Source organism: Paroedura picta, chromosome 1 (genome assembly GCF_049243985.1).
Source record: "Paroedura picta isolate Pp20150507F chromosome 1, Ppicta_v3.0, whole genome shotgun sequence".
NCBI lineage: Eukaryota > Metazoa > Chordata > Lepidosauria > Squamata > Gekkonidae > Paroedura > Paroedura picta.
This window is the reverse complement of record NC_135369.1, coordinates 98,638,235-98,657,756: the sequence shown is the minus strand read 5'-3', so window position 1 is coordinate 98,657,756 and position 19,522 is coordinate 98,638,235. Positions and strand designations below refer to the sequence as shown.

At 40.7% G+C, this 19,522-nt stretch overlaps 1 protein-coding gene across 11 annotated transcripts in view; it reads right to left on the bottom strand.

Annotated features, from left to right (window-relative positions):
- SYNE1 (spectrin repeat containing nuclear envelope protein 1) overlaps positions 1 to 19,522 on the bottom strand; it is a 493,810-nt gene that overhangs the window by 380,592 nt on the left and 93,696 nt on the right. For 7 of the 11 annotated variants that reach the window (XM_077349398.1, XM_077349413.1, XM_077349457.1 and 4 more), the window contains 7 exons: positions 17,213 to 17,233; positions 16,310 to 16,402; positions 13,934 to 14,112; positions 11,059 to 11,255; positions 9,232 to 9,341; positions 4,988 to 5,038; positions 465 to 572 (listed from right to left, as the gene is read on the bottom strand). In XM_077349398.1, the coding sequence (XP_077205513.1) occupies positions 465 to 572; positions 4,988 to 5,038; positions 9,232 to 9,341; positions 11,059 to 11,255; positions 13,934 to 14,112; positions 16,310 to 16,402; positions 17,213 to 17,233 (759 nt within the window). The remainder of the gene's footprint in view (positions 1 to 464; positions 573 to 4,987; positions 5,039 to 9,231; positions 9,342 to 11,058; positions 11,256 to 13,933; positions 14,113 to 16,309; positions 16,403 to 17,212; positions 17,234 to 19,522) is intronic. The other 4 variants (XM_077349422.1, XM_077349517.1, XM_077349431.1 and 1 more) reach the window with 3 other exon arrangements.

The window sequence follows — 19,522 nt, the reverse complement described above, 5'->3', positions numbered from 1 at the left end:
TTCAGAAAAAGTGCTGTGATAGGGAGGACCATATTGACACTGAAAGAAGCCCAAGATACTTAGAAGCTTCACCTTGGTACTCCCTGTACTATATTATTGAACGTTTTCTACGCTCTAGAACTTGCACTAAAAGAACTATATCTATTAATCTGACAAATCTAGAAATGTCTGGACATCAAAATAATTAATCTCATTCTCCCTGAAAGAAATAGGGGTCATTCACCTATCTGTTCCCTGATTGGTTTTCTTCAGTTTTAACTAATCCGATTAGTGTGGGCAAACGTGTGAAAGAAAAAGCACATAGCACATAGCAATCAGTATTCCACAATTTTTAGTGTGAAAGAAAAGTGAAAAGGCAAGCTCATAGACTGTTATCTAATCATATTCACAATCCTTTCTTCAAATAATTTTACATATTACATTAAATGTTGCTTTGTAAAGAGACAAACAAAAATTAATATTACCTGGTATTTTTCTTGCAAGCTTACTTCCATCATTTGAGTCCTTGTCAAGTCTCTTTCAAACTGTTCCACCCAGATTTTCAGGTCTCGCAATATTAGTCTGTCCTCTTTCTGTAAGAGAAAAAACTGTCATTTTTTTAAAAAACAGCAAGTTGTATTATAAGGGTTAAATGCTTACTAAATTATTGTAGAAGAACCTGATTGATCAAAACTCTCTCTCTCTCTCTCTCTCTCTCTCTCTCTCTCTCTTTCTCTAAACATCTGGGTCCTGCCCCTCCCCTTCATGTGGCTCATTGAATGATACATGGAGAATGTTTTATGTGATCTTGAAAGTTTGATCCTATGTTTGGTGTCAGTTTCTACAGTACAAACTGGGGCATTTTGTGCAAAGGTTTACCAGCTAAAATAAAAGCTTTTTCAAGCAAGTAGCTCAAAGCTATCCTGCTTCAAAAGAGCCACAAAAAGCCATAACTGCAAAATTTTAGTAGTACAATGGAAATGGCATATGCATCCTGAAGATGAAGGTGCTATTACTGGCCCTATACCCATTCTCCCCAAGAAGAATTTATTTGTAAAACTGGTATCATTTGAAATTAAACTAATTTAAATGTGATACTATATAAATAAACATTAATTTATGATTCTCAACTTGATCCAAATTATACACATTTTTGGTAAACTGATTAAAGAAATCCCCCCCCCCCGGGAGAATTACTTCTGACTAGGCTTGTGTGATTCAGCCGCTTAGGCGGCCGTTCCCTCCAGGCGCAGCCAGCGCCGCGCCGCGGGGGAAGGGCAGTGCCGGCAGCAGCATGACAGCGGACGCAACCATGCAGGCATGGAATTCCGGAGGGAATGGCGGCCGAATCGCACAAGCCTACTTCTGACTGTTCTACATCTGAAAGAAATTGCATGGTGGCACTGAGATGTAGTATGTAGTTTCATACTACATACTACTACTTTTAATTTTATATGTTTTATTAATCTTTGTTTTATTGTTGTTAATGAACTACTGTTGTTCACTGCCCTGAGCTGCTAGGGAGGGCAACATAAATAAACAGATAAACAAACAACAAATATCAATTTGATTGGAAAAGGTAGCAGAATTTTAATCTTAATAAATTTACAGAAATTTTAAGCAAAAAAAGACACAAAAACATATTCTGAGTGCATTGTGTTAGTTCCAAGAATACAGTTCTCTATCTAGATATTTTTCAGTCTAGCCCCCTTATTAGGCATGATGCTAGAGCCATAATGGTCTACTTAGCTGATGATCTATGCCACTCTACCAGCTGGGGAATACACCCATATTGGTTATTCTACAGTCCTCTGTGGCTTTTCGTACCATCAGCATGGCACCCTTCTGTAATGGACTCAGGAGATACTATCTATAGTGACACCAGTCCTCCCTAGAGAACGGGTCTCAGAAGGTGAAGTGGTGTGTTTTGCTCTGTCCTTTGGTGGTTTGGCCTATGGAGTTCCACAGGGATACATCATGTCTGAAATGTGATTCAATATTTACATTAAACCACTGCCACAGATCATCTAGAAATAGAAATGTATAGTGAATAACCAGCTGTATTCAAGTAAATTCCCTCTTCTTTCCATATTAGTCCTGGAAGGCAGTAAATGTGCTAAACTGTTGTCTGGAAACCATGAAGAACTAGTTATAGGTAAACATACTAAAATTAAATCCAGACAAAACAGAAATGCTGTGAATTGGCTATATAATGATAAAGTAACAGCTTACAGTGTGTTCTGGATGTTGCTGAACTGCTCCCGTAAGAATAAGTTATCTTATAAGTATTGGCCCCAGTTTGTTTCCAGGCTGAGCTTAGTGTTGTTCTTGACTACTAAAACACCCTGGGCCAAAGCTAACTGGACTGCCTTCCTCCATAGCTTCCTGCCATGCACTGAGATTGACTGAGGGGGATTCTGTGCTGGGAACCTACATTATAGCAGTTGTGTTTATAGCAGACTATGTAGAAACATTCATAGCATCCACTTCTAAATGATAGAACTTCCTTGCTCAGGAGCCCCATTTAGCCCCCTCTTTATAGGCCTTCTGGCATTACCTAAAAATACATGAATTCCAGAACATCTTTAAACCGCTCCTGCGGAGCGGATTAAATAAAAGAGTAAGGGCTGTCTGGGAGGAGTTAGGGCGGGCCCTGTCCGGGATAAAAACTCAGAGGGCCCAATCAGGAGCCGCGAAGCAGCTCCTGATTGGGCCCTCTGAATGTCCATCCAGGGCCCAGCAGCCAATGGGGAGCCATGCGAAGCGCGGCTCCTCATTGGCTGCTGCCCCCGGCCGGGAACTCACCGCAAAGAATGAAGTTGCAGCCGCCACGGTGAGTTCTCCACCCGGGGAGCTCCTCCACCTTCCAAAAGGACCAGGGAGGCGCCGTCCCTGCTCCTTTCCAGCCCTCCTCATTGTCCCGCAGCCTGTCCTCTTTGCCATGGGTTGCTGCCTGGGTGGTTGGGGGGGCCGCCTACTCCCGGCCTTCGGTCATGGTGGGGGGCACCCGCCGCCTTCTCTGGCCCACGGGAGCCCACAGCCTTGGCTGCATCGCCTTCTCCCGCCCTTTGCCGAGGGGGGGCGCCTGCCGCCTTCTCTGGCCCGCAGGAGCCACCTCGCCGCCGCGAGCCGGCTCCTGGGCCCCAGAGAAGGCTTCTTGAGCCTTCCGGGAGGGTGGGGGGGCACTGCTGCCTTCTCTGGCCCGCCGGAGCTGCCTCGCCCCTGCAAGCTGGCTCTCGGTACCCAGAGAAGGCTTCCTGAGCCTTTCGGGAGGGTGGCTGGGGGGGCCGCCGCCGTCCCCTTCTATGGCCCGCGGGAGCCGCCTCGCTGCGGTGAGCCACCTCCCGCCGCCCAGAGAAGCCTTTCTCACCCTTCGTTGACGGTGGGAGGGCCCCACCGCCCTTCTCTGGCTCCTTTCCCACACCAAGCCTGCTGACTTGGAGGGGGACGGGGCCGGCGCTGCCACCCTCTGCGGCTGCCACGCACGAGAGCTGAGCAGCAGATGGCCCCAGGATAGGGGATGCTAGCGCCCATTGTATTTCTCCATACAATGGGCTTTAAATCTAGTCCTTGCATAAAAGTGATGTTATTTTTATTCATTTTATTATGTACTGTAAAGTTTATGATTTTAATATACTGAATAATAATACATTTAATATATCTGACCCATATTAGGTGCCTTTATATATGGATGATAGAATTTAAATAAATATCTAGTCTAGTACACATAAATAGTTAATAGTTCTTAATATTCTAAAATACCTAATACTTTCCAGATTCTAAAAACAAAGTTTCAAATTTAAAAAATGACTGCTAGTTCTTCATTTTTAATATGCTTTTGGGAAGATATATACATTTAACTGAATTCAAACTTGTAATGGACCAAGTTGTTATAATTATGGAACTGTATGGAAAGTTCCAAAACACTGTTGCCATTTGGCTTCTGTTGATATTTCAAACCAAAAAGGGGGGAAAAAACAGTCAAAACATTTCAAACACAAATGAGTGCTGCACAAACACACCAAAGAGGCAGTATAACTATTAAAAGGGATGCACAATAAAATACATTTTTGCTGGTTTGCTTACTGGAAATCAGATTAATATTTGTATGACCTGTGTCAGCTCTAAACTTCACTTATAATATGTTTAGCCTCAGCATATTGCATGCACATAAAGTTGTACATAACCCATAATTCCATGGACAGATCCAACCAACTTTTTTATACACACACAAAATTGCTGCTAACGCATAGATTGTGTGAGATTATGTGATCCTAAGAACAGTTTCTTGGAGCTAAGCCCCCCACCCCAACCGATCTAATTAAGATTGTGAGTAGACCTGCTTTGAATGCCCAGGACATTTCTAGAAAAACTGGCTTGAGGCACATGAAAATGACATCAGTTGATAATGCAAGTTTCAAAGCCCAGCAGCAGCTGGAGGGGCATTCAGATGGTTGGCTGGAGACACAGAAATGGGAAGCATGTGCACCTGAAGATGGGGAAATGATGGCTGAGGGAGAAAAGCTTGCCCTCTGACTAATGCTAATTAACTGGGCTTTCTGGATAACCAAGTGCTGAAGAACAAAGCTTTTGCCATGGAGCTTGCCGAGTGATTTTGGGCCAGTCACACTCACTCAGACTAACCAACCTTAATGTGTTCAGTGAACTTGAATTTGTCTCCCCTAATTTGATTAATTAAATTTTAATTTCAGAGATATTTTAATAATATTTTATCATGGATTTGTTGTATTCTAATTGATTGATAGGTGCAAATTGGTTTGGAAGTATGCATGCAGCCGGGTACTGGATCCATCCATTTGCAGATTGGGTTCATAAAGCATGATTCAAAGTAATGCATATCACATGGCATTGCTCCATATTTACATAACAAAAAGGAATTTTTGGTGAAAAGGACAAGATTTTAAAAATGTGAAAAAGAAAAAAATGGCTCACAAATAATGACACTGACTAATAAGAAAGGTTTATTTCAACATGTTCATACCCTTACCTTGGATTTAGGCTTAGAAATAGCAAAAGATGAAATTGCTTGAAGTGGCTCCTACCAATATGAAGAAGAATAGATAGTGGACGGGAGGGAGGGAAGGAGGCAAAAATAAAGGACAGCAGAGAGCAGACACAAATAAATGCTTTGAGAAATGTATGTTCAGATGAAATTAATTCCATCACTCCATCTGGAATGAAGACATCCTTCACTCATTCTTATCCCCACCTTAGTATTTGACCCTTCTAGGACTGTTACTATAGGGGGGAGGGCATGGTACATGTACTTTTAATGCAAACTGTTCAAATTAGCAGACCCTTAAATTCTCCCAGAAATATGGAAACCTAATTTCTTGGTGTTCTCAAACTGAGGAACAGCCTCCGGAGCAGACACCCTGGGAAGGGGAAGTATAAAATTCCAAGTATAGGGGGAATGTGGGAATACTACACCAAAATTAGATCTTTGTATTCAATAGCATCCAATGCATGCAACTGGATTCAAGGGTCTCTATAACTTCATGGTTGGTGCTGAGGAAGAAGGCATTATAAGTTTAAAATGGGGACTCAAGTTTTTGTATTTTGTATTTTTTTAATATATAAACTTACAATGAAATCCTAAGAACACTTTCTTTGGTGTATAACAAAATTCAAGTCCAATAGCACCTTTAAGACTAACAAAGATTTATTCAAGGTTTGAGCTTTTAAGGGTATGCACTCTTCCTCAGACACTCGAAAGCTCACACCTTGAATAAATAGTTGTTGGTTTTAAAGGTGCTATTGGTCTTGAATTTTGTTGTGCTACTTCAGACCAACATGGCTACCCACTTGAATCTTTCCTTGGTGTAAGCACTGAAAAATCTTGAGCAGGATTCTGAGTAGACCTGCTTAGGACTGCTCTCTATATCATCTTTATAATGTCTCCATCCTGAAGGAGGAAAGTTACAGTTACAGTGCAACAAATCTGGATATATCATTTGTTCAAAGTAAAAAATGAACTCAGCCTGATCCAAGGGTAGGATAACAATTTAGCCAACAGTAGACTCAGGTCAGGATGCTGACTTAAATTGCAACTAAGAAGCCAACACACTGAAGACTAGCAGATGCTAATGAATGTATAATGCTTTATACAAATGCCTATTTATTATCACTTATTATCTTTCTTTTATATTCAACTATATCTACAGCCAGCATTTTTAAGGCTCCAGATTTGTTTCTCTTCTCCCTTTGCAGGTTGCCCAGGCAACCAAGGGAGGGGAGAGGGAGGCAGCTCTTACAGGCAAATAGAATCACACAAGTGGAAACGAACAAGGGCTAGCTGGAGACATCCCATTTCTTCCCCCCCCCCTCCACTGTTTCCACAATTTCCTTTCCTGAAAGTCTTCTTAGCCTCTCACTTTTTTCTGATTTGTTCGCTCCTTCTGGGGTTTGAGGAGTTCTCCCTCAAGGGTCAAATAAGACTGGGAATCTTACCAGGTCTGTCTTTCTGTCTTGGGACAAGCAGGCTGGTTCTATTTGGATTCTCTATTTTGATGTTGGTTTTGTTGGCCTTGCGCTGCTACATTGGTACTGGGCTCTGCTTGATTTCTGTAGTTTGATGGTGATTATGTTGGGTTTGCAACAGTGCCCTCTTGCTTTAAGTTGGTTTGATCTGATTCTATGGTCTGGCATTGGTTGTACTGGGCTTGCAAAATTGCTTGTAGCTCTGCTTGGATCTTCTGGTTCTGTGTTGGGCTTCCTGATTGTTTGCATTGGGAGGCTTTTGAGTTGGGTCTTCTGTTTAGCTACTGGCTTCTCTGCCCTGAAGGGAGCATGGACTTTCCCCCCACAGGAAACAACAGAGAATGGCTGAGGGCACCTTGTTTAGGGGCAATTCTTTAGTGGTTAGGAAGTACCAACTCCCCTGCAATTTTGATTGATCTTGCTTTAAAATCTTCTGTAAAAATTCCATCTAGGGAGTAATGAACTCAAATAATATTGGAATCCTGGGAAAAAAACATGAATCCAAATACCAAATCAGTATTTGGGATCTGAGCACTGATAACACTCTTTGAAATCTGAATTTGAAAAAAAGTGTTTTTAATGGTGCATAGATCTAATAGCCCCTATAATAGAAAACAGCATAAAATGCACACCAAGTCACTCAATCACCTCAGAACAAGATCCATGTGGAAGCTGATCTGATTAATGCTTTCAGTATGAGTCCATTCTCTCTCAGGAAAACTTGAACAGTGGAATATTCATAGCAAGAGCTCTAGCAGCTGGCTTTATTAGTTCATGACAGACATTCATATTTTGCAAGGCATTTTGCAATGCATATGAATATGTAGTGCACAGAATGTGTTTCACACTTTGGACTGATGCATATTGTTCAACTACTGGAAAAAAAGGACCCCCTGACAGATACTTACACTAACACCATCCTGTCACAAGGGGACCTGGCCACTTTATAATTTAGTGAGTAACTGCACCAGACAACTACTAATTTTATCCTGTGCTATCTCATGGGGTTGTAAAGTAAATTTTCATTTGCCACTGAAAATAATATGGTGGAAAATTGGTCTGAATGAAACCATATTGTGAAGTAATTATCAAGCCAAGGTCTTCATCAACTAAGGCATTAATAATAATGCTGATCTTCTAAAATACGACAAATATATTGAAATATACGTAGAAGTTATGAGACAAACATGTTCCCCATCGCAATTAGTCACTGCTGCAGACCAGGAAGGACAGAAGGTACGTCAGCAGAACTTGTAGGTTATTACTAGGGAGCACCAGATGCATCTTCCCTATCCTGTTGATTGTGAGAAGCTGAACAGACTGTCTCACAGTGGCACTTATATCCTTGCCAATTAAAAGATTACATGATTGGGATTAGAAGGCAAATGTAAGTGTTTGCTGATAAAAATTCTATGGATAGGCTGGTCCAATAGGAAAAAAGAACACAAGACAAAAACAGGTTTTCTAGAATTCCTAATCCAAATATATTAGGTAATTAAGTAATAAGAATAGATTATATTGTACCACAAGTCCATTGTATACTATAATTTGCTTAACAGCTTTAAAGGTTCAGGAATCCAAAATACTGCAGAAAATTACTGAGATCAGAGTTTATTAAAGCCAAATGCAAATGCTCATATTTCTTTAAACTATTCCAGATCTCCCTGGAAGTTGGACTACAATTAAAGAGCTTACTACCCTCTCTATTGCTATTGAAAGGTTTTTTTTGAAAATTTGTTTAAATTGGCTGAATCATCTTTTTGCAATGAAGAGATCATTACTTCAAACTATTGTGTGTTTTTTAATGATCCCAAATATTCTGAAAACAGGAATAACAATATGGAGATTTACTTCAACCTAAACCCACTGATTTTATAGCAGTTAAAGGTAAAGGTATCCCCTGTGCAAGCACTGGGTCATGTCTGACCCTTGGTGTTACGCCCTCTAGTGTTTTCATGGCAGAATACGGGGTGGGTTGCCAGTGCCTTCCCCAGTCATTACCGTTTACCCCCCAGCAAGCTGGGTACTCATTTTACCGACCTCGGAAGGATGGAAGGCTGAGTCAACCTTGAGCTGGCTGCTGGGATTGAACTCCCAGCCTCATGGGCAGAGCTTCAGACTGCATATCTGCTGCTTTACCACTCTGTGCCACAAGAGGCTCTATTATAGCAGTTTGACTGGCGTAACTACAAAGGATTACAGTGGAATACACAAAGTAGTAACTATCAAAATCTTCATGAGGTCTCTAGAGTGTACATTCAGAGATCTGAATACTGGGGCAATGTACAGACAGAGATTTTTTCCTGAAATTCCAGGGGGAATGACCAGGTTTGCAGAAAAAATCTCAAAACCTAGTAAAAACAATTGAGGGAGGGTTAACTTTCCAAAAATGAAGCATGCTGACTATGGGGTTGTCGAAGTTAGGCACTGAAACCTGGGTATAGACCTTCCAACATGAATATAGAACTGGTAGAAATAGCAACTGTGAGAGAAGGCACAGTAAGTGCTGAGTAGGGAAAGGAAGAAAAACAGGAGAAAGGGGGGGTAAAATTAAAGAATGAGCTGGGAAGCAAAGAAGAGTGGGAAAAGGGGGGGAAGTAAAGAAAGCTGGGTAGACAGAATGAGGAAAATGCAGAAAGAAAACAGAGAAAAGTCTGGAAAAGAGCAGAGATCTATATGGGGGAAAGGGATTTCCTTCCCCTTGAGTCTCACAGATCCCCATGCTGGTATAAATTATAATTAAAAACATACGTCGGTCTCTTGTGATTCACTGGCTGCATTATGAAGATTCGGGTACTGTTTCAGGAACTGTGCCACATAGGTCATAACAGATTTTTCATCTGGTTTATCCACATCCACATCTGAAAGAATAAGGATAACAGTGAGATCCAGAAAGTATTGGATCAATTGCTGCTTAATCTTGTTAAGCTATTTTATTTTATTTTATTTTATTTTATTTTATTTTATTTTATTTTATTTTATTTTATTTTATTTTATTTTATTTTATTTTATTTTATTTATTTATATACCGCCCTCCCTGAAGGCTCAGGGCAGTTCACATAAAACAGAAATGATATGGATATGAACCTAAGAATTTCTACTGAGCACCTCAGGACCCCAGCAGGCAACATTGTATTTATATATATATACAAGGGGCCAATCCCATTGCATTCAGAAATACAATGGGCGCTAGATTGGGGTGTGTGTGGATGAACTCTGTGGACAGCCTCCCTCTCCCCCAAGGACCTGGAAAGCCTGCAGGCAGCTGTTAGGGAACTCACCCACAGGGGCAGCTCTCATGCAGCAGGGACCAGCACCATTTCCACCCCATGGCCAGGTCAGAAGCCAGACTGCAAAGGGTCACGAGTCAAACTACCCTCCAATAATGCTAGGAGCTGATCCACTGTGGCCCTTTCAATCACCTTGCTCAGAAACACTAAATGTGAAACTGGGCGATAACTGGCTGGGTCATGGGGATCAAGAGATGGCTTCTTCAGTAATGGACAAACCACTGCCTCCTTAAGCCTCTCTGGGAATTCCTCTGAAGTAAGGGAGAGGATGATAATCTCCCAGAGAGGACCTCATATCCTTCTGTACCATGATTTGAGAAGCCAGGACAGGGACCTAGAGGGCAAGTGGTTGCCTGTACAAAACCTAGTTTGCCCACTTAGGTTACAGAAAGCCATTAAATGTATCTTCCGAAGATGGCCAAGGGATCTCCAGCTCCTTTTCTGTATCAATCATGGTCTGCCATCAGATCCACCTATACCCTGGCACCAAAGATCAAGTCAAGGGTATGGGACTGGCAAAATGAGACGTTTATAGAATTATGCATGGGGTGGGGAAAGTTGACAAAAGCATTCTTTCTCTCTCTCCCAAAATACTACAGCATCCAATGAAGCTGATGGATAGTAGGTTCAGGGTGAACTAAAGGAAATACTACTTTACGCAGAGAGTGATTATGTGAAATTTGCAGCCAGAGGATAGATTCATAGAGGATAACTCTCAGTGGCTACTAGCCATGGTGACTGAGGGAAACCTTCAATATTCAGAGGCACTAGTCCTAAAGCCAGGAGGCAACATCAGGTCTCAGCCCCTGTGCCCTATTACTGGTGGTCCTGAGGAACTGACTGGCCATTGTTTGAAATAGGATGCTAGACTAGATGGACTATCGGTCTGATCTAGCAAGGCTTCTCATGTTCTTATTCTCCTCAAGGACATGTATTTATTTACTTCATACATGTGCCACCGTTCTCCCTAATGTGAACCTAAAGCAACTTACTTTGTTCTCCTCTCCTTCATTTTATCCTCAAAACAGCCAAGTGATAATATAATGTGTTACAGTAACATCACCTCAAAGCTACTAAAGCATGGATCAGCATGGCCAGATCAGGCCTCTGCAAATCAGGAGCCAGCTCCAACATCTAGCAAGAAGCTAACATTTTTCAGAAAAAGCAGCACACTATTAATAGTAGGAAGCACAAGCAAATCTAAAGCTTTGCTCAGGATTCTAATAGTTCTGCCAGGGAGAGTTCTCATAGTACAGTACAAGTTATATTAAAGGTTACATCACAGTACCTTCAGGATCAAGAAGTCTTGGAATCCCCAGTTCTGATTCTGCAATTGTAAAGGCTTCTTCCAGATTTTCCCTGTTAGATCTTGTTTTTACTTTTTCCAAATCCACTAGTTCTGGACGAATAGCATGAATTACAGAATGAAAGGCCATGCCACTCCTCCAGCTTCGTCCAAAATCCTTGACTTCAATCCCAGATTGCCTTAATAACACATAATTTTTGACAGACTGTTCAGACAGTTCTTCACTTTCCTCATCAATTCAGAGTGTATTCCATTTTTGCAAAGTAGAATTTATTCTTTTCAATCTATTCAATTTCCATTCAATGCCACTAGTAGCATAGTAAAAAAGTAACATCAAGGGCCATTCCGCACCGGATCCATGTAGCAAATTGTTTGCTGAACGAAAAATTGCCATTTTAAATAGTGGAATTCGTCGTTATGCATACCTGCCTTTGTAGTGGAATCCAGTTGCGTTTCTATCGTTTCTCACAGTGTTCCGGTCTCGGCAAAAATCGCTAGAAAGGAAGTGCTATTGCTGAGATGTGTCCCACCCCTGGCCATCAACCAGCCAATGGGCGGCCGTTATCATGCTCCCAAACAGACCCTTTCCCTTTAAGGAAGGTTTAAAAAAAAAAAAACACCCGTTGCAACCAATATGCGTTGATTCGTTGCAACGGAGAGACCCATCAAGCTAGCAGGTGATGTTTGAGCTGCCGTTTCATCGTTGCCACGCTCCCCCCGAGTGAAAAAAAAAATCCCCCCCCCTCACGGGTGCGATTTTCGGCCGAAAACAGTGTGAAAAATAAAGTGAAAATAAACCAGCAAACGGGCCTCTGCGATGCTTGTGCTTGGTGACTTTAAACAGAGGGACTGCAGCCGGGGAAGCCTCACTGGGTAAACGAAGGCTTGCCGGTGCGTTGATCTCCGCTCGCTCGGAGAAAAAAAAATGGCGATCGCTTCACCAGAAAATCAGAGGAGAGAGCCAGGGGGAGGGACTTTGCAGAAACCGCAACAATGGTAACGCACAGAAATTTCCCACTAGTGTTGCAGATTGGTTGCAGGAGTGTAGCGCTTTCCGGAGGGTGAATCCACTTTTTGGGATTTCCCTGAAAGTGCTACAACGAAGCGCTTTTTGCGGATCGGTTTCAGGAGTGTTGCAGATTGTCAACGACGTTGTGCATAACGGCAAAACTGTAGCGATTTCAATTTGTAACCATTGTGCTATTTTGGACGAATGCGGAATGGCCCCAAGAATTTTCAGAAGGCGTTACCTCTTGCAGCTATTTCTGATAGTATCCAGCTCCCTACCCAAGAAAAGTGATGTCAAATTTATTTAGTGCTAGAGATAGGCACAAATCACATTTTGGCAGTTTGTTCTGCTTTGTAGTTCATGGCTGAACCATGAATCGAACCACAAATCAATATAAACCAGGAGGTTTGTTCACAAACCAAACAAGTTCCTAGCAGTTTGTGACTCCTGCTTTCTGCTCTCCACTATTTTTTGCGAGGAGAAAAAACAATGGTTTCCCCATAAAAAGCAGTGAGAACCTGAAAGCAGGGGTTTAAAAATGGCTTGAAGCCATTTAAATCCCTGCTTTCTATTCCCTGCTAAAAACAGCTTTCTGTTTCTCACCACAGCTGTTTCTTGTGAAGAGCTTGGAGCTATTTAAACCTCTGCTTTCTGCTTTTCATGAACCTCCACAAACTGCCTTAATTTTTGAAGAAGTTCATGTCGACTCTTTAGTTCACAAACCAGCCCAAACTTGTCATGAACTTCTGTTTGAGACCTGATTTGTGCCTCTCTCTCTATATATATATACATACATACACACACACACACACACACACACATATACAGATAGATAGATAGATAGATAGATAGATAGATAGATAGATAGATAGATAGATAGATAGATAGATAGATAGATAGATAGATAGATAGATAGATAGATAGATAGATAGATAGATAGATAGATAGATAGATAGATAGATAGATAGATAGATAGATAGATAGATATGGGTTTCCCCACTGCCCAGCAACAGCACCAGCTGCCTGTGCAAAGCAGTGGGCACGTTTGCTGGGCCGCGGGAAAGGGAAGGCCACCCCCCCCCAGCTGCGCAGGGTTCCCCACAGCCCAGCAAGTGCACCCGCCACCTGTGCAAGGCAGCGGCACTTGCTGGGCTGCAGGGATGGGAAGGCCTCCCCCCTCCCTCCCCTCACCGCCGCAGCCACCTATCTGGGGGCCAGCAAGTGCAGGGACTCACAGACATGTCGGTTCAAGCAGCCAGGCATGACTGTGAGCCGAGGGATGAGGGAGGGCAGGAGGTGCAGGGACAGGGCCAATCAGGGTGCGGCCAGCAAAGCCCTATTTTTACTTGGGCAGCCAGGCCCACTCCTCCCTGAGGCTGGTTTCATAAATATTTAAGGAGTAACCCATGAATAAAGATATAGATCTCTCTCTCTCTCTCTCTCTCTCTCTCTCACACACACACACACACACACACACACACACACACACACACACACACATACAGAGAGAGAGAGAGAGAGAGAGAGAGAGAGAGAGAGAGAGAGTTAAGTTGCCAGGAAAGGCTAGTTAAAGTCATGCAGAACTGGATCAAAGTCACTGTCAACTTTTTGTTTACTTTTCTAAATTTCAGTGCTGGGCTTGGGGTGGGGGATGGGGGGTTCTAGCACCAAATCTATTTTAAGACTCAAGATCCAGAATTTCAAACTCTCTTAAGAGAAATCAATAAACCTTTTTTTACAACTCTCTATTTAGTTTTCATTGCTGTTCTTGGTATAACTCATCTGACATTGCAGTTGCATGTTGCACTATTTTAACTCACAATCAAGTAAATCCATAAATTCACTTACTTTGCTGCTGCGTATTGAACCCATTTTAGCAATGCCTTCTTTGCGTTTCCTTGGACTTTGGTTACCACCTTTCGCTTAGATGGTGGACTGGTAGTCTCTGAACTCACAACACTATCCACAGAGGAGGCACTGTTGGATAATGACTGTAGCTGCGGGAGGTTACTTGTAAGTTCTTCTATCTGTACATGGAATAAAGTCGATTAACTGCAGTGAACCCCTTTGAAAGTATGCATTTACTTTGGTGGCAATTACATTGTGTTAATAGCCTAGAACTGTATATGCTACATGATATTACTTCCCCTACTGCCCCCACCGCAATTCTTGTATTTATAATCTACATTTTAGGATGACATCCTTAAAGTAATGTAGGGCATATTCATTTAGTATCAGCTTTGCCCATGCAATTTTATTGGCCAGATTATGCTCATGCACAGGTGTCATTTGTGTGAATTACCATCTACTCACAGGAAATATGTACATACATTCTGAATATGTATGATTGTGATGTCATACCTTTAATAAAAACTGCATGCTGACCATACATGAGGCACTGCTTAATAAAAATTCCCCCCCCCCCCAAATGACTATGGCACAAATTAGTATGAGATTTCCATCTCATTTGTGGGAGAAGCTAGCAAGTGTGAAGTAGACCTATCTTTGTTGCAGTTTCAAAGAAGGCTCATAATACAAGTGGCTTATAAATGATAACTACAATCTCCTAGACTACTTCACACAATTATTTTTCATTTTTTCCAATCCTGAATAGCTAAAACTGTGTATACTGCCTAAATAATGCTTTTGAGTAGTTCTTGGTCAAGAAGAGAAAAGTACAATTACATCTGCTGTTTTTGTCTGCTTATTTGTCAGTTTTAATATATTATTTTAACTACTTGTGTTCAGGATTGAAGGTGATTAAAGTTTCAAACATGCAGCAACTCTCACATTTAGCATTTAATGACAACTGAAATTATTTTATCTTGGTGCTCACTGTTAGATACTCAGAAGGATTTTCAGCATTCTAGCGTAGATTTGGAAATAGTATAAATCTTTGTGTTGTTGTAACTGTAGATAATCAGTTATTATAACTGTAGTTATACCTACAGCAACTTAAATATTTCAAAAAGAAAGGAAAGAATATTGGGGGGAAATAGAAACCTGATACTTAGAGTTGGTTAAGATGAAATAAACAAATTTGAGAAGTTAGAGGAGGTTGACAGCTATTAGTTACTAGATTGTTTCCCATACTAGGATTTTGGCATGGATTTCCATTTGCATAGGGTCAAGTTTTTTGTCTATTTCCACAAAGATACAATTTGCTCCCTCAGTTGCCCCACAGCAAAGGAATCCTCAGAAATCTGGTTCTCTTTTTGAACCATGGGCTAGCAGGGCATGAACTGGAGCTGGCTTTCGTGGTTTTTGCAGTGCCCACCATTCTGAGTGTTTCGGCAAGCCCCTTCCATCGTCCACAGCCTCCCTTCCACCTCCCTTCCTCCCCCTCCATGGGAAAGGTGTTGTAGCACTCAGCTATTTGTTATGCCCTGCGTTCTTCCCCCTACTTCATTCCGCATTCCCTCGATGGGCTGCTACCTTCCACCATGAGGTGTTAAAAAAGGTGATTGTATTACAATACTGGGGTGCTTTGACAAGAAAGTGGTTTTTCTGGCCTGTTTGAAGGCAGGTAGGGAGCTCTCCCAGCTACCCTTCCCCATCCAAGACTGCAGATGTGTCATGCTGCGACAGGAAAGCTGCCCTGCTGTGGCATGGGGCTCAGAGCAGAGTGGGAAAGTGAAGCATCCTGGGCACCTGGCTTCCCTAATGCGATCTGAGAATCGTGCAACCTTGGGGGAGCTACCCCGACACAACACAGTGCTCAAATTGCATCAGAGAAGCCAGACACCCAGGCCTACCATTTGGCCACTTGGTCGCTGAGTGGCACTCGGAGGGGCCCAATCAGGAGCCGCTTTGCGGCTCCTGATTGGCCCTCTCCGAGTTTTTATCCTGGACAGGTCCCGCCCTAACTCCTCAACAACAGCCCTTACCCTTTTATTTAATCCGCTCCGCAGGAGCGGTTAAAGATAGTATAATTCAGTTTTCCAAAATATGAGTAATTTAGGATTGGATGAAGGCAGCTAATTTTTAATTCGATCTCCATTATTTGTACAAGCACAATTGAAGGAAGCAAGCCTGAACTCACAAAGGTATGCAATGGCATTCACTTACAAGTTACATCTTATATTATATTAAGGTGTACTTTCATAGCAGCCGATTGTGCACCAGTGCATAGTCTCTGAATTACAGACCCAACTGTTAGAAGTTTATTTTAAATATTTTAAATTAAAATTTAAAAATTAAAAATGGGAAATAAAAAAATGATACCTGAAAATACAAAATTATAGTCCAAACCAGCCCCAGCACAATGGATGGTCTACCATCAGCAATGTCAGTTGAGTTAATGTTTACAAGCTTAATCTGTTAGGGAAAAAATCAGCATATTATTATTTGCAACAGAACAGTACAACAGTCAGGTAATCTTTATATTTTCAATATGGACACCACAGCTACAATTATCTCGCAATCTGAAGGAAGGTTGGAAAAAAGAAAGGCAACATATGTGCATGCAGTTGGCAATTTCAGTTCACCAGCAGACATTCCCTGCCCTCTCCATCACTTCCTTGCTCCATCATTGTTATCTCCTTTTCCTTTTCCTGATTGACTGATGAAAATGAACAAAACTCCATATAAACAGTTCTCATCCTAGGCTCTTAGCTGAATGGTACTTTGTTAATTTTCTCCAGGTATAGCAAGAAGACAGTAGTTTTGATCCCAAAGTTAGTTTGCAAGAATGAGAGTCCTTTTCCCCTCACTCTGCAGATCCTCACAATACATTCTGTGCTAGTCCTGAGAGTTCCATGATCCTCAGGGACAGTCTTATAGGAAGCACAGGAAAACTGCAAGTTGAAAACTAATGGCTGAAGAAACTACAGGATAAACCGGAACAGTTTGGGGTTAGAACCAACACAATATCACCAGGCGGAAAACGTCCTCACAGTAGGAGGGAATAGAAGAGTGATAACATGAACTAATGTTTGAATTGATGTTTTTTAAAAAGACAGTCTGACAAAAGAACTCACTGTAAATCTCCATATGATTATCTTCTCCTAATACCACTTTCCAACATTTTTGCTCCCAACTTAAAGTACTTAAAAATAAAGTGAAAAAGATCTACTATTTAATTTTTCAATATGATATATGATTGTTTCATAGAAACATTGTACCAACCGGTGATCCTCTATACACGGACTAGCATGAAAAACAAACAAACAATAAACATGTGAAACAATTACTGTAATAGAGATGAGAAACCAAGAGACAAGACAAAAATGTACACATTACTAGGTATTTAGAAAACAGCTGTTTCTGATTTCTTCATATTGTGTTTTTTTTTTCCAGAATGCAATAAAATCCTAAAGAACACTAACTGCTTAAATGTATATCTAGGAGTCAAAAGAATCAGATACCTAACAAACAATGCAATAGGACTCAGACTGCAGAAATCTGAACAAAGCATAAGTACTGTATTACACATGACATGTTAAACAAGCAGTAAATGTTTACATAAGTAGAAATAGAATGCACTGAGAACAAGATAATGCACACACCAACAGATAACATATCTGTTGTGAAGCTTATAGTAGTGAAGTTTATAGACCTTTCTTCAAACATCCTGAACCTTATCACCTTTATTAAAATGCCTTCTCAAACAATTCTACTTTAAATAGTTACAGAATGCCAGAAGTTTTGGCCTTTCTGATCTTTTTAGGCAGTGTATTCCTTAAGAGAACACATGTGTTTGGGCAGTTGTTGCTGTTGTGGGGAACTCAGTCCATGTACACCTTAAGATTACAGGTGGGAAGGCTCGAGGGAGAAACTGGAAAATTTAAGGGCGCACTGGAAAAACCCTCCTATGATTTTTTTTCTTTTTAAATGAGAAAAACCTTGCATTTTTTTACAAAGCATTTAACTCTTCTCATGTGTACAGCATGAAAAAGTGAGAGAATTTACTCAATATTCTCAATCAGAAAACTGGGAAATTTGGAATATCACTTTTTCAAAAACCCTAATATACTAGACATATACAACACAAGAATGTTTCTTGTATAAATGTAAATAATTTAGTCAACATTTAATATTCTACAATTTGTTTAATGATAATGTGTTATTAAATAGTGTTTTCAATCTTTTAGTTTAGTATCCAAACATGTTGCTAATCCTACCTACTGTGATTATAGGAGATTGTTTCTGTTCACATACTATACTTCCTTCTGTTTTACTACAGAGTTTATTTTCTACCTTTGACTTTTCTTTTAACCTTTCACATGGCAAAGTAATTATACTTGTGCTATAGTTGCATATGAAATAGCAGTTTACATCTCTTTCTTAAATATAGGGTATACATGCAATTTTTAATATAAAAATGAAGATATTTATACTAAATTTAATAAATATGAAAATAGTACAATCATATGCTAAATGAGTTAGGAATTATCCAATTTATATTGTTAAACTAGTAAAAGAAATTTAGGTTTGATAAGGTATTTCAGATTTCCCCCAAATTTCTACCCTTGCACAAGGGAGAAAAACCCTTGTGCAATTTCTGGAAATTTTACATCTCTGATTCTAACATGCACCTTATTGTTGCTCCAACATTTGGAAGCGCTCTATAATCATCCCGATTTCCAAAATCAGTAATAGGTCCAACCCTGCTAATGATAAACAGATCAGCCTTTTATTATCTGTAGGGAAGTTATATTCTTCCATTCTGTTTCAAAGGGTAATAGAATAAAATTAGACCAATAATATTTGGGGATGAGAACAAATTTGTTTCAGGGTAAGGGATCCCCCACAATGGACTACTGCATTTCTTCTCCACTTAGAACAGTATACAGTTATGCCAAAGGGAAAGCTGTATGTGGCTTATATGGACCTCAAGGGTGCATTTGATTCAATCAGTCGAACAAAGCTAGAGGATTCACCAATTGGTAAATCAAGATATTGCACATTAAAGCTACTGCTTGGGTTTGATGTGTTGATGAGGTCAACTCTCAGACAGTTTTAGTTTTGATAAGGGGGTTAAGACAAGGCTGTTTACTCCCCTACTTTTTAATTTACTACTCCCCTACTTTTTAATGTATACTAAATTACTTTATACTGATCCTCAGATCCCCAAAGTTCCATGCCCAAAAACTAGCATCAAAAGAATTACCACTACTACTTTACAATGATGATTCTGTTCTTATTTCTCATTCTAAAACTGGTCTGAAGAGACTTCTGGGATGGTTTTCAAATTACTATTTAAAAGAAGCACTGCAAATAAACTATTGGTTTTCTTCAAAATATTGGTTTTCCCCAAAAATAGCAGCAAACTTAAATATTGAACAACTTAAGAAGTTTTGTTAGTTGGGAACTGTTTTCTCTTCAAACCTTTTTTGGTGACACCAACTTAAGTTTGCCATGAACAAGTTTAAGCCTTTTACAGGCAAGATCTTGTGTTTCTTTTTCTGTAAGGGAGGAGTTATATCCCTGGTACAA